A 15,375-nucleotide genomic window follows, 5' to 3' on the forward strand; every position below is an offset into this window, starting at 1 on the left:
TCATCGTTGAGCTCTAACTCCGCGCCGTGTGTCTGCGGCGTGGGGCTCTTGGTGAACAGACGGTGTTCTCTTCTGTATAGGGGCCGACGGGGGATGCTGGTGGACAAAAGCCTGTGTTAGGACAAAGAAATGCAGAGGGATAGGCTGGCTGGCTTTGGGATTCATAACATATCTTTGGGCTCATAACATATCTAACAAGATATAGCAATCTTTTTTGATTTTTTTTGAAGTTTAAACAAATAGTGTACTCTGCATGAATTTTGTCTTTGAAATGAATCATTCTACTGTGGGATTTATGATGCTATAGAACTAGTTTACGAAGAAAGTGTAGTAGGCTTCACATATCTCCATATCTTATATTGATGGCATTTAAATTCTAATACCAAACTGTTATTGTTTCATAAACTAGGAGAAAATTGCGCTGATAACAAGCAGGAGAAGCTGGCAGAACCAATAGATTTTCTACTCTTTCTTTCTATTGTTTGTAAGCCTAGTTACCCTAGTTGACCAGTTAATGACAACACAAAATGAAATTTTCCTGGCTGCTAATTAATTAGCTCTAATTTCACTAGTTTTGTTACTGGTAAGGCTTCCACTAATTCTATGTGTGAATGTCTTCTTACCCTACTCATCCTATTTTCCTCTCTGAGCTTCCTCATATGTAGAGAACCCATTTGATTGACTTAAGAGTCAGAAGAGACTTACAATCAGAGAAAAAGCAAAAAAGAACGACTATAATGCCAACTAGTATAACTATTAATTAGAACTTATGTTTTGAGGATTTTCAGACAGAAGAGGGGTAGAAATGATAATAGTTTAGTTTTAGGAAGGCTGTAGTACACAAATAGAACCCCAAATCACACCACAGATAATTTTCCAGGAATTTAATATATCTGATATACACTCAATTTGTGCCCATGAATGGTGAGCAACTGGAAGTAAAGGAGAATCACAGAGTTACATTTCCGGACAAATCAGGTTATCAGAATGATGCAATAATGACAGTTTACCTCAGTCACTTCTTAGGCTTTCTTATTTACTATGCTAAATGTTAAATGAGATTCCTGAGTAAAAGCATTACAATGACTTCAGCATTGTGGGACATGAAACACAGTGAGAACTCAGAGCAGGGAAGGAAATAAGTCAGGTAAGCAGGAAAAAGAATTGAAAGAGCTGAAAGATGTATTACTTGGCTGTCAGGTGTTAGGAGAGTTTATTTGTGCTTTTTCTTACTCTTCATAACGCTCTTGTCAGAATGGTAGTAACATACCCATGTTTTTAGATGAGCGACCTTTAACTGTAGGTTGCACTTGATTGTCTGCCAGGTTTTCAAGTCTGTGATGGGGACAGTAATGTCAGAAATTTCAATCCCAGTCAAATCAAGAGCTGGTAGAAACACCATTAAGGAAGTGCATAGTTTTGACCCAAATTTAACCACATTAAAATGTTGTCCTTTCTTCTCCAGGATGATAGTCTGTATTTCAAGAAGAATTCTAATTCTTGCCCCATAACAATTTCTCTGAGTTCTTTGTGCCAACTAAAGCCTTTGATTGATTTTCGTATTAGCAAAGCCCTGGAATTCTATGCAAAATGCTATGAATAGTTATCTACCTATCTAATTATTTTTAGCAAAAGGATGCAGAGCCGTTATCAGATTCTCAAAACTCAATCAGATTATCTAAGAGTTTACATTAAATGAGGTAATGAATGCCCTTTCTGGATCCAAACATTATAATATTTTTAATCCTTACCGTGGTCCCTGAAATGTCTATTATCTCTAATTATCAGTAAGGGAACTGAGGCGTCGTAAAGTCTTAAGTAAGTGAGAGGTCTGGAATTCAAATCCAGGTCAGTTTCAGTCTTGAACACCACTAATTCTATAGCCTACACTGCATTCTATACTCTTAACTGTAGATAATCAATAAATGTTCATTTATTTCCTTTACCCCAGTTGGGGACAAAGAACATGGGTGTGTGAAAGTACAGATTAGTTTTAATGTAAATGATATAACAAGAATGCTAGTCAGCAGTTACGGAATATTCATATTGTTCTAGGAGTTGAGCATTAAGTACTTTACAGGCATTCTTTTATTTAAAATCTCATATATATAATACCTACCTTAGGAAGTAGGTAATATAAATGTGCCAAGGTGATTGAAATAACGTGGTCATGTACAGGCAATGAAACTGGGAAAGAGTTTTCTGGGCTGATGGTTGAATTTTGGCCAAGACATTAAGGGGAGAAGGGATGAGCACTGGTGGGGAGACTGAAAACTTATTCATCGTAGGGAGAAAGCACTGGTGGAAGCATTGTGCTGCTTGCTTAAGAACTGTTACCCTCATAACCCGAAAACTGAGGTTTTGCTGAAAGCTGAAGGCAGATTTCTTGCAGTGTGAAAAAGAATTTACTGATATCTCTTCATCTCTTCACGTTTGAACACGACTGTTTTGCAGATTTGTTGAAATGACTCAAGTTCTCTTTCAGATCTGGACTAAATGTCTATATCACAGCATTAGGGCCCATGGAGCAGCATTTGCAAGCCCATACTCACCTCCCCCCTTTTTAGTGTTTTGCACTCTGGAAAAGCAAACAACAGCAACAACAATATCTTATTTCCTTTTATCTATAGTTATTATTAATCTTGTCAGGAAACCCAATTTGATATATTTATGCTAAAATATAAATGAGATTTTTCCAGTTTTATTGAGATTTAATTGATATATAATATTGTATCTGTCCAAGGTGTACAATGTGATGATTGATATATATAGATATAGTGTGAAATGATTACCACAATAAGTTTAGTTAACCTTAATTCACATAATTACAAATTTTATTTTTGTGATGAGAACTTTCAAGATCTACTCTCTTAGCAACTTTCAAACATAAAATACGGTATTGTTAACTTCAGTGACCAAGCTGTACATGACATCACCATTACTCACTTATCTTATAACTAGAAGTTTTTATCTTTTGATCATCTTCACTCATTTTCCTCACCTCCAACCCCCAGCTCTGGCAACCATCATTCCATCCTTTCTATCATGAGTTCAGTATTTTAGATTTCACATGTGAGATCCTAAAGTATTTATCTTTCTCTGTCTGACATTTCATTTAGCTTAATGACCCCCAAATCTACCCATGTGGTCACAAATAGCCAGGTTTCTTTCTTTATCATGGCTGAATAATAGTAGGTTGTATGCACCCCATTTTCTTCATCCATTCATCCACAAAAAAACAATGAGGTTGTTTCCATGTCTTGGCTACTGTATTAGGTTGGCCAGAAAGTTCATACAGTTAATGAATACACTGTTCAATAAAACTTGGTGAAAATGAAAAATGTGTCTTTTATTTTTACTTAAAATAAATCTTTGACAAAGCCAGCTAGGCATCCCTTTGAGTAATGACTTATATCATGTTGAAATATTTTAAACATATGAACAGTAATAGCTTAAATGACAAATGTTACTAATATTGACACAATTGATCAAGGAGAATATGTTAGAATATGTTAAAATGCAGATGGACAGTGAAAGAACAAATATAACTTTTAACTAAATATTGTCTTGATATTTAGACCATTGGTTAAGAACATAACAGGTTTCATCCATTTCAAGAAAGCAGAATATTTGCAGATCACTTAACATTTACTAGGTATGTTCTCAGTCTGGAAGGATATATTTCATTTACATGTGTCATTTAATTTAACCCCATCCCTCTGTAATAGATAGTGTTATCCCTATTTGCAGATAGGAAACAGGCTCAGAAAGATTAAGAATGTTACCTAGTTTTAGTAGGTAGCCAAACCTAAACTGATCTAATTCCAGGGCACAGCTCTTTCTGACAGGTCAGTGTGGGTCTTTATCTCTTTGAGAATTGTTGAACATTAAAAGCCTTCTTCCAGGTAAATGCATAAAGAAACAACATGAGCAATGATATAACAATACAAGTCTCACTAAATAATTAGTGTGTTTGGCCTTGCTTTTGCTGACAGATCTTTTGCAAAATTGCTTTTCTCTGAGATAGTGGACTTCAAATATTTTCTTTGAAGACTTTCCTAAATTATACCTATCAGAAAGCTACTTTGCTTTAAGGCTAAAGAAAAATGAAAGCTTACTTAACTACACTTAGGTGCCACGGTCATACTATGGACTCTACACCTGCCAGGATTCACGCTAAGATAGGGTGGCTCCGCAAACTGTCCATAGTACTGTGATTTCTTTCTGATACTTTGAAGTAGAAATAATTTAATAACTATTCACAAAAGAGAGAAACACTGTTTCTTGGTCCTCAATATCATACTGCTGTAGGCTAATTCTCTCTTGTTACCCCTTAGTATAGAGAGTGTGTTTTGGGGACCCTCCTTCACGATCTTCTCCATTCCAAGAGCATCTTACATAAATCCAGGACTTCTCAAGCAGCCAGTTTTGCCAGATGGTCTTAGGGTTGGTTGTACCCATATATGTATAATCCTGAACTTCTCAAGTAAGGTCCTTATAGAGCATAATGGTTAAGAGAATTGGTGCTGATACCAGACCTGAGTCCAAATACTGCCTATGCCCCTAACTAGCTGTGTAACCTTGGAGAAATAACTTAAGCCCCTTAAACGGATTAGATTTCTCACCCGGAAAATGGTATAATAAATACATCTACCCCATATGGTTAGTGTGTAAATTAATGTAACTTGAGATAGTGCATGTTAAGCATTAGCACAGTGCCTGTCTCTTGTTAGTCATACCTGCTTTTATTATTAATTATTCTCTTTATATTCCCAGTTTCAGCTAGGTGCCTAACATATAATAGTTGTTCAGCAAATATTTACTGGATTGAACTAGCTCTGAAATTTAAGCATTGGGTCAACAGCAAAGTAGTCACCCCACCATCATTTCTCCCACAGAAAGGGAGAATAGATGGAAGCCAGCCATCATACTTTCTTTTCTTATTCTAAACTTCCCATCCAGGCCCAGCAATAAAATAATCTTCCTGAACCCCAACAATTTCGAGAATTTTTCAAATCACACTATTTGAAAATAGTTGGGTTTCCCTAATCTAATATGTCCCCAGACCCCAAGGTCACCAAGCTTATATTAATGAAGTCTAGTTAAGATAAATGATTACAGTTAGTAAACCAACTGCTTATGAGCTCATTGGGCTTTTTAAAATTTACTATCTGCACTTCATAGAGACACAAGTAGTTTGCTTTTGTAGGACACTCCACAGTCAAAGTAGTCTTTTAAAAAGCACAAATCAGATGCTATTATCGCACTGCTTCTAATCTCTAAAGGCTGTCTATTGTAAAGAGATGAAAATTTCAACTACTTAGCCAGGTTCACAGGGACCATGTGCTCTGGTCACTTACTACATGTTTCCCTGACCTTCATGGGGTTCGAGGCACAGTTGTCTTTTTCAGTCCCTCAGATGCAACAAGCTCTAGTTCTTGCTCTCCCAGCTTTAGATTGGCTAATCCTTCTACCCAGACCAATTTCCCTCTGATCACTAAGGTCTCGGTTCAAACGCCACCACTACTATCTTGACCAAAGAGACCTGCCTCCTCACTGCCTCTCCATCCCACTGTCCAGTCGTATTTCTGTCGCTGTACAAAATGTATTTACATGTTGACTCTGTCTTCCTCCACCACTGGACACTTGCTTAAGAGCAAGGACTTTGTAATTTTTTGCTCACCACTGAATCTTCCAAGGCTTGCAGCAGACACTGGCACATAGAAGGTGTGTAGGAAATATGTGTCTAATAAATGATTAAATATGTGAATAAAAAAATACTGTGAAACACTAACACAAGAATAATCTTCTTTCAAAAGAATAATGAAAAATAATTTCATTCAATAAGAGTCAATCTTAGTTACTGATACATGACTTAGTAGTTTCCATTCAATTTAAAATGTTCCATTTTTTTCTGATACTTCACAAGTCATTAATTAAATGTTGCTCACTTTTAAGGCTAATCTGTGAGACATTATTTAACTTGTCTACTCTAAATTTCCGGCATTAACTCAGGCGGGGCTTCACCAAGTACTGATCATGTGACCTTGGCCTCTCATTGCCTCAGTTTTCTCATTTGTAACATGGATATAATAATAGGCTTATTTCATAGGCCTATGAGGAGGAAAACCTCATATATATATATGTATGTGTATATATATATGTATTTAAACAGTGTCTTAGAATAGTGTCTGGCACATGGTAAGCATTAAAGAGTATTGACTGCTGCTCTTAGTACTGTTATTATGAGAACTAACTGTTGAGAATAATCCTTCATATAGTGGTTTATTCCACTGAAGATAAAGGAAACTAACAGAATATTAGAAATCAGATTAAACACAGAAAGCCAGTAAAATATACCAAGACAGAAGATGATGAGAGTGTAAAAGCATAGAAGAAAAGAAACGGTTTTTGTTTTTCTTTTTCTTTTTCTTTTTTAAAGAAGGAAAGAGCCTAGAATTAGGACAAAAACTATTCATTGGCTATACTGACATGGAGATCGCTGGTGACCGTCATAAGTAAAATTTCAGGACAGTGGGCAAAGAGCTTACGGTGAGAGAAGTCAGATGGATGTAAATTATAGAGTAAATGCGACGTGAGGACATGGAAACAATACATGAAGATAACAATTTTGAAAAGTTCAGACATGAATTGGCTAAAGAAGATATGCAGGGATTAGGGGAGGAGGGAGGCTTTCATGTTACACGTATAGTTTTTAACATTTTAAGTTGGAGTTACTAGTCTAGAATGAGGTTGAATTTTGGCAAGAATCATTCCTAAGGAGTAGCTGGGTTGTAGAAAACGCAGTGCTGTGAAGTACTTGAGAAGATGAGAGAAAATGAAATGCTGTCTGTAGTGCACATGGCCTTTTGAGTCCTGTAGTAAAAGGGAATACAAAGAGCAACGCAAATGCTAATGAATTAATGGATTTGGCAGTGGACTATTTACTGACTTCTGTGTTCTTAATGAGTCATGAAGCACCTCACCGGCTCAGAGTGAAGGAAGTGGAGAGGATGGAGGAACATTTGAGGAGGGCAGGTAAAGCTTCTCAGAATATAGTCCTTAAGGAGAATTAGAAAGAACGTGCTGTAAGTCAGAGCAATATTTCCAGTCTTGAAAATCCATTTGAAGTTGGTGATTATTAATTTATTGGAATACCAATTTGCCCTGCCACATGATTTTTCTCCAGCTACCTGGATATAAGTTACACAGAGGCATTAAAGAGTGAGAGATAACAATCGAGGGAAAATACAATTAGTATTTTTTTTAGCTTTTTCCACTTTCCCGCTCCAACTCTGGGGAGCCTTCACGGACATGGCTGCCCTCCCAGCCTCCAGCCTCAAAGAATTCAAAGAAATGGAACATAGGTTTCCAACTTATTAATTTATTAGCAAAATCAAAAATTATATATAATGTCTTCTGTTGGCAAAGATTTTTGCAATATAATTTGGTTCCATCTTTAGACAAGTAATTTGGCAATGTCTAGCAAGATAAAAATGTTAATAGCTTTTTACACATTAATTCTAATTCTGGAAGCTTATGCCAATAAATAATTTATAATCCAGAAAATTATTATATAAAGATGCTCATTGTCATGTCATTTGTAATAACAAAAAATTGGAAACACCTTTAATTGTTAACAGTAGGAAAACAGTTAAGGAAATTATATCCACTTAGTAGAAAGCTACACAGTTACTATATTATAATTACAAGGTGATGGAGCAAAATAGAATAATGCTTAATAAAGAAAGAATGAAGAAAGCTGACCTAAAATTGTCTTCCTTATGACAGTAATTATGTAAACATATAAATATTTATTAACACTTAAAACCAAAATAAGGTTTTAAAAGCTCTGTACCAGTAATGGGGATTTTATGTTTGTTTCAAAATATTTTTTAACATAACTCTTATAATTTTGTTTTTTCTACTCCTTTGCTTAAGAATTTCTGATTATTACCTCATTTTTCATTTCATAGTTTCAAATAAAGTCAGCAATTTTATCATCAGAGGAGATTAGACTTATTTGACAGTTCATAATTCCAAGTTTTTTGGTATAAAAAGACCATATACACTTGTAGGTGCTTTCAAAATAAAATTTCGAGAATTTTTTTTTTTTTTTTTTGCTTAGTCTTTCCTAGTATGGAGATTAAGCAAACTACCTAAAATTGCTAGCCATTCTTTTTTCATTTTTCTCATTTTATTCATTTATCTTGCCCTTCACAGGAATGATAACAAATGAGTCTGCAGTTGCATCTGCCAATTTCTTAAATCCTCTATTATCCACAATATGAAACCATACTAATATGAATGTTTCCAATATTTTCAGAGCTCTTTAGTTATTATACTTCAGCATTCTGTATGAAGTATCTTATGTAAGTGTAAACTTTAGACTCAACTTCTGGAAGCTTTTGATTTCTTAGTTCAAAAGTGAGAGATCCTTAGTTCAGCCATATGATTAACAATTACTTGTATAGTAGGAAGCTCCTAAATTATTGTTTTATGGATACCTGGTAGTTTTCTTGCCATTTCTCAGAAGTTCTCTATTAAACACATTCTCTCTCTCTCTCTCTCTCTCTCTCTCTCACACACACACACACACACACACACATACTGTGATTAAAAGCACAGACTTTGGCATTATGAAGTCTAAGGTTCAATTTCCAGTTCTTTAGTTTCTGGGCCACCTCACTTTAGGCAAGTAACCTAATGTCTCTGAACCTTGTTATTTTCATCTGTAAAATGGAGATTACAATTATATCAGATAATCCTCAAAACATCCATAATGATTTTAGAGTTTCAGAGTCACGTACAAGCAGGCACTCAGTAAATGGCTAGTGCTTTTATTACTTTATTATTATTTAGGTTTTGGTTTTCCTTGAGTCTGTGAGTCCCCATAATGAAATGTAATTTCCAGTTGATTGAGTAACACCTGTTTTCACCAAAAATTTTAACTGAGTTCATTACTTTCTGTGAAACCCAGATTAGTTTTCTGCCTTCTTTTCTGTGCCATATGTAGGTGTTCAATAGGTTTATTTAATATATGTATGAATGCATGAGTGCGTAGATGAATTTTTAAATGCTTCTTTTTGAGAAGGTAGAACAGATGTGACACAGTAGAACAGATAAGAAAATAGTGCATGGAAAAAATGGCAAAGTCACGTATGTGCCCAGGGCCAGCCTAAGGAGAATTACTTTTTTTTTTTTTTAAGGGGAAATGTGTTGAATAGCTTATTTTAATTATTTTTAAAAGTTAAATACAGGGACTTCCCTGGCGGTCCAGTGGTTAAGACTTCGTCTTGAATGCAGGGGGTGTGGGTTCAATCTCTAATCGGGGAGCTATGGTCCCACATGCCTCACGGCCAAAAAACCAAAACATAAAACAGAAGCAGTATTGTAACAAATTCAACAAAGACTTTAAAAAGTGGTCCACATCAAAGAAAAAAAGTTAAGTACAAAAATTTGCTGACGATTTACATATTTAGCACCAATAATATAATGTGAGATTAGCTGTACTAAAACAGAATGTTGAGCTACATTCACATTAAGTGACATTATATAGTCTAAATTTGTGGAAAACTTCTGAGATGGCTGAGAAAAAGTAAGATGGTGAGTGACCTTTGAGCAGAAAAAGACAGAAAGAGAAATGGCCTTTTCTACATCCTATTGCGCCTCTAAGTAAAATGCTTGGTAATCTAGCTACAAAGCTATATGTCATTTGGCTTTAGGCACCTACTGTGATTTACCTTGTGAAGATCAGCTTTTGCCATGGAGAGGATTTGTAAAAGTGTCACACATTCCAGTACCATTGGCAACCACAGCTACCAAAAACTCCAATTTAAATTGATGAACCTAATATCAGATGATAGTATCATTTCCTTGTGGGTGTTTTGGGAAAAGGTGGGTAGGAAATGTATAAAAGTGAATACTTTATTAACTGAAAAAACAATTCATTATTTTGAAAACATAAAATACATTAAAGTTGTTATAGCATCAGGCATTAATATTTCACTGTACTTTAGTCATTGCCTACAATCAACATTTTCTGCCCTTGGAAACAGAATCATGCTTGTGGTATGCATTAATCCTATAAAAGATTAAGCACTGAAAAGAAATTCAGCTTTTAAAGATAATTTGCTTTGATTTATTCAGTGGGTTCTTCCAAAAAGTTAATACCAAGAATTATTGCTTGTTGAATTGGAGTTACAAATTCTTTCAGAGTTACTTAGTATTTTCTGTAATATCAGTATCAAGGAAGGTAAAGCAAATTTACATATTTATTAGGAAATACAGGCACATAATCATAAAACAAGAAAACACAGCGTTTTTATAGACTTTATTTTTTAGAAGTGTTTTAATTTTACAGAAAAATTGAAAAGATAGTATAAAGTGTTTCCATATACACTAGACCCATTTCCCTCTATGATGATCCACTTATATTAGTATGTTACATTGTTACAATCAATTAACAAATATTGATACATTTTCATTTACTATAGTTCATACATTAGTCCAGTTCCTTAGTTTTTACCTAATGTCCTTTTTCTATTCCAGGATTTCATCCAAAACATCACATTACGTTTAGTTGCCGTGTTTCCTTCAGCTCCTCTTGGGTTTGATAGCTTCTCAGATTTTCCGTGGATGACCTTGACAATTTTGAGTACTTAGGTTTTTGTAGGATGCCCACTACTAGAATTTGTTTGATGCATTTTTCATGATAATATTGGGATTATGTGTTTTGGGGAGGAAGACCACAGAGTAGAAGGGTTATTTTGTCAGATCACATCAAGTGTATAAAGTATCAATATGCATTATGAATGCTGAGGTGGACCTTGATCACCAGGCTGAGGTAGTGTTTTTCAGGATTCTCCATAGTAAGATTACTGTTTTCCCTTTTTCATACTGTACTTGTTTGGAAGGAAGTCAATATGCTCAGCCCACAACTAAGGAATAGGGAGTTATGCTTAAGATGGAGTACTACATAAACTATTTGGAATTCCCTTGCACTGGAGATTTATCTATTCTCCTGCATTTATGTATCCAATTATTTATTCATATCAGAAGAACTCATGGATTTTTATTTTATACTTTGGGTTATAATCTAATTCTACTTTAGTTACTTTGTTCCTCAAATTGCTCTAGTCCTGACCCTTGTGAACTCTTTTCAGTTGGCTCTTGTCCCACTCTGAGGTATCCCCATCCTATATATTTTTTTGGAACTTCCTTACTTTCTGACACTGTAGGATGGCCTTGTATATAAATCTTGTATATTTACTGCCCCAGTCCTAGAATCAGCTATTTCTTCAAGGATAACTAGGTCTTTTTAGTGGAGAACGGTATTAGACAGCAGGATCTGGGTGTGGGGTGTGCTAATTGCTGCTCAGATGTCATTGCTTCTAGATCTTCTCAGCTGACAGAGCAAAGAGATAATATGTGTGTACATTTCCCATGTATATGCACATATCTGTAAGTATCTCTCTACATGACCCTGTGTATTAAGGTAATATGAAGCAATATTAAGCTAAACATGAATGTATATTGATATTTCCAACTTTAATCTGTTACCACATAGATCATCTTAGCCTCATCTCTTGCTTATCTTTAAATTTCAACTCCAGCAAAACACATGGCTTCTAGAAGTATGAAAATCAAATTGTAGCAACTTTGGGAAGCCACATCATCTAGCAGAATAATTCTTAAAGGGCAAGGTGTGTATCATCAAATTTTAATTTACAGTCAGCAGTACTTTTTAACATCAAAAGACCTCCAGACCTCTGCTTCCAAGAAGATGAAGTAGCCCATTTCTCCCAGGTTCTCCCACTTAAAACTAAAACCCTGAACATAACAACAAACAAACATAGGAAGACGCTGAAAGGTGGAAATGAGAAGGCAGACTTAACTAAGGACTTTGGGACTTGAGGAATGACATGGTGATGAGTCCCCTGTGTTTCCTGTTGCTTCCCATACATCCTGGAGAGGGTATTACAGGACCCCCAATCAATAACCACCAACAGAACAACAGACAAAAAAACTTCAAAAAAACCCCCATAAAACCCTGTTCCCCCTAGCCAAAGTATGAGGAAAGGGGTTGCTAAAGACAGAAGACCATTTGGGCAATAATATACACACTACTCGAGCCAAGTGCCAGTGGAATATTGCACCCATCCCCTATGTCCTGTCGTTTCACTTGGGCCAAGGTAGGATTTGATCTTCCACACCACCCCACTCCTGCCCTCCAGAAGAGCCAGTGCTCTGATTCCCCACCAGGGTTGTTTCAGTGAGGTCCAGTGGTGAGCTGAGGCTCCACCCCTTTCCATTAGCAAACAGACTTTAAAAGGTGGTGCCTGACAGGCTAGTTAACACTGGGCTGCCCTCACACAGTCGTGGGGTCCACTGGTGGGACTTAGCCTCCATCTCTCCCTGACATCAATAAGAATAGGATGTTACAGGTTGGAGGGAGTAGGCACCCCACTAACCCCCAACACATGATGTCAGTGAGACCCACTGGGGTGCTGAATCCCCATAACCATCCTGAGGCAGTAAGACGGAATGAGACGGCACAAGCAGGGCTAGTTGGCACTTCTCTTCCTCTTACCCTGGTGTCAGTGGGGCCAGCAGGTAGCTGACCCTCTACCCACACCCGGCATCAACAAGAAGGAATGAAGCGGGAGGAAGGACAGCAAACACTTCACTTCTCCCCTCCCCTGGTGTCAAGAAAACTACTGGGGAGATGAACTTCCACTCCTACTAAAAGGCAACACAATGATATTAATGTTCCACTTTGGGGGGAAGGTGTCAGAAGGGCCATAGGCTAGCTGAACTTCTCCTTGATCTGTCTGCAGTGAGACAATGTAAGTGCCCACTTTTGCTGGGGTATTGTCAGTAGGGCCCAATGGAAATCTGTACGTAACCCCCCAGTCCTCATACTATGCCTCAAATAGGATGACTTCCTTCTAAAAAGTAATAATAAAATTAAATGGGATACAGAGTCATATAATAACTCACAATGTTTAGAATACAATTGAAAAATACTCATGACACCAAGAACCAGGAAATCACAGAATAAATGAGAAAAGACAGTAAACACACACCAACACTGAGATAAACATCTATTGAAATGATCAGACAAGGATTTTAAATAAGCTGTCACATAAATGCTTCAATTAGCAATTATGTGTTCCTTGACAGAAATGGGAAAAATAGAAAATGTAAACAAAGAACTAGAAGTTATAACAATAAAAACAAATGAGAACAGTAGAACTGAAAAATACAACAATCAAAAAACTTAGCTCAAGAGTAGAGTGGAGATTACAAAGCATAGAATCATGAATTTAGAAGAGATCAATACAATCCACCAAATGTACAGAGAAAGTAGACTGAGGGGTAAAGATGGGAGAAAGAACAGGGACTCAAGAACGTGTAAACAGTAACAAAAGCACTAACATTCATATCATCAAAGTTCCAGAATGAAAAAAGAGAACAAGCAGGACTGACAAAGTATTCAAAGAAATCACGACTAAAAAGTTCCCAATTTTTTAGAAGACATAAATACAAATTCAAGAATCTGAACAAACCCAAAGAGGAAAAACGCAAAGATATCCTTGGCAAGACGCGTCATAATTAAACTTCTGAAAAGTAGAGACAAAAAAATTCTCGCAAGTGGACAGGCAGAAACAATGCATCACTTATTGAGAAACACCAATTCCAATGACAGCATATTTCTTGTCTAAAACTCTGGAGTCAGAAGCATTGACATAACATTTTTCAAGTGCTAAGAGAAAAGAACGCTCAGCCACAAATTCACACTTTTTATCTCCACTTTCTTGTTTGACTTACATTAATGGAGTACTAACTCATCTTTCTATATCCGGGACTGCCGTCACCCTTCTCCAAAAATCTAGTCACAGTATTTCCAGAGTGATCGTTCTGAAAATGAAACAAATTTTTCTTATAAAAATACCTGATTGTGTTATGAAACTTGTCTCTCTTCTAAGTTACCAGTTAAAATCCTTCAGTGGATTCCCATCTTTCTTGGAGTAAAATCTCACATCCAAACTCTCTTTGTCCTTTTGGGCTGCTGTAAGATTATATTGCAGGTTGGGTGGCTCATAAACAACAGGCATTTTTTTCTCACAGTTCTGGAGGCTGCAAGTGCAAGAATAGGGTGCCAGTATGGTCAGATGAGGGCCCTCTTTTGAGTTCCAGACTTCTCATTGTAACCTCACATGGCAGAAGAGCTTCAGGAGCTCTGTGGAGTCTCTTTTGTAAGAGCACTAATACCATAATCATTTCCCAAAGGCCCCACCTACTAATACTATCACCTCCGGAAATTAAGATTTCAACGTATAAATTTGGAGGGGAACACAAAGACTAGACCATAGCACTTAGTATACATACATGGACCATTCATGGTCTGGCTTCTACCACCCTCTCCATTGTCTTCTTTTCTTACACTCCAGTGAGCATTTCTTTTTTTTTTTTTTTTTTTTGCGGTACGCAGGCCTCTCACTGTTGTGGCCTCTCCCGTTGCGGAGCCCAGGCTCCGGACGCGCAGGCTCAGCAGCCATGGCTCACGGGCCCAGCCGCTCTGTGGCATGTGGGATCTTCCCGGACCGGGGCACAAACCCGTGTCCCCTGCATCGGCAGGCGGACTCTCAACCACTGCGCCACCAGGGAAGCCCCAGTGAGCATTTCTTATACTGATTATGAATGGAACTCCTTTCTGGACTGATCCTTAACCATTCATTTTCTGGCAAACATGAATTTATCTTCTTTTTCTCAAAAATTCACCCTTCCTTCATGTTACATATCCATTTCAATTGCCTTCTACAGGAAGCCCTACTGATATCCCCCATATACTACTCTCCACAGAATGCATTAAGGTCTCACCGTGTCTTCCTAGAGCATTCTGTAATAATTTTTATGGTAACTATGGATTTTCTTATTTGAGTGTCACAATATATTGACTTCTAGGTGGCACGATAATGATTTTAGTAACAGTAACACTGGTGCCTAGTTTAACCCATGGCTTACTTTAGGTGTTCAATAAATGTTTGTTGAAGGAGTGAATGAATGAATGAATGGTCAATTTGAAATCTTAATCATGTTACTTTACAAAAATCTGTTAAAAGATACCCACAGTTTTCCAGAAGATTAGGGACTTAGGATCATTTTTTTTTTTTTTTTTTTTTTTTTGCGGTACGCGGGCCTCTCACTCTTGTGGCCTCTCCCGTTGTGGAGCACAGGCTCTGGACGCACAGGCTCAGCGGCCATGGCTCACGGGCCCAGCCGCTCCACGGCATGTGGGATCCTCCCGGACTGGGGCACGAACCCGTGTCCCCTGCATCGGCAGTTGGACTCCCAACCACCGCGCCACCA

The 15,375-nt window shown here is 37.0% G+C and overlaps 1 protein-coding gene across 1 annotated transcript in view; it reads left to right on the forward strand.

The window, feature by feature from the left end:
• Positions 1-14,847, forward strand: part of LOC309799266 (uncharacterized protein) — a gene marked incomplete at its 5' end in the record, with an annotated part of 33,984 nt that extends 19,137 nt beyond the window's left edge. Inside the window, one exon of the mRNA XM_082612234.1 lies at positions 14,134-14,847. Within this exon, the coding sequence (XP_082468360.1) occupies positions 14,134-14,160 (27 nt within the window). The 3' untranslated portion in view covers positions 14,161-14,847. The remainder of the gene's footprint in view (positions 1-14,133) is intronic.
• Positions 14,848-15,375: the final 528 nt, after the last annotated feature.

The sequence above is a fragment of the Mesoplodon mirus genome, assembly GCF_964341445.2.
Source record: "Mesoplodon mirus genome assembly, chromosome: 3".
In the NCBI taxonomy this organism is placed as follows: domain Eukaryota; kingdom Metazoa; phylum Chordata; class Mammalia; order Artiodactyla; family Ziphiidae; genus Mesoplodon; species Mesoplodon mirus.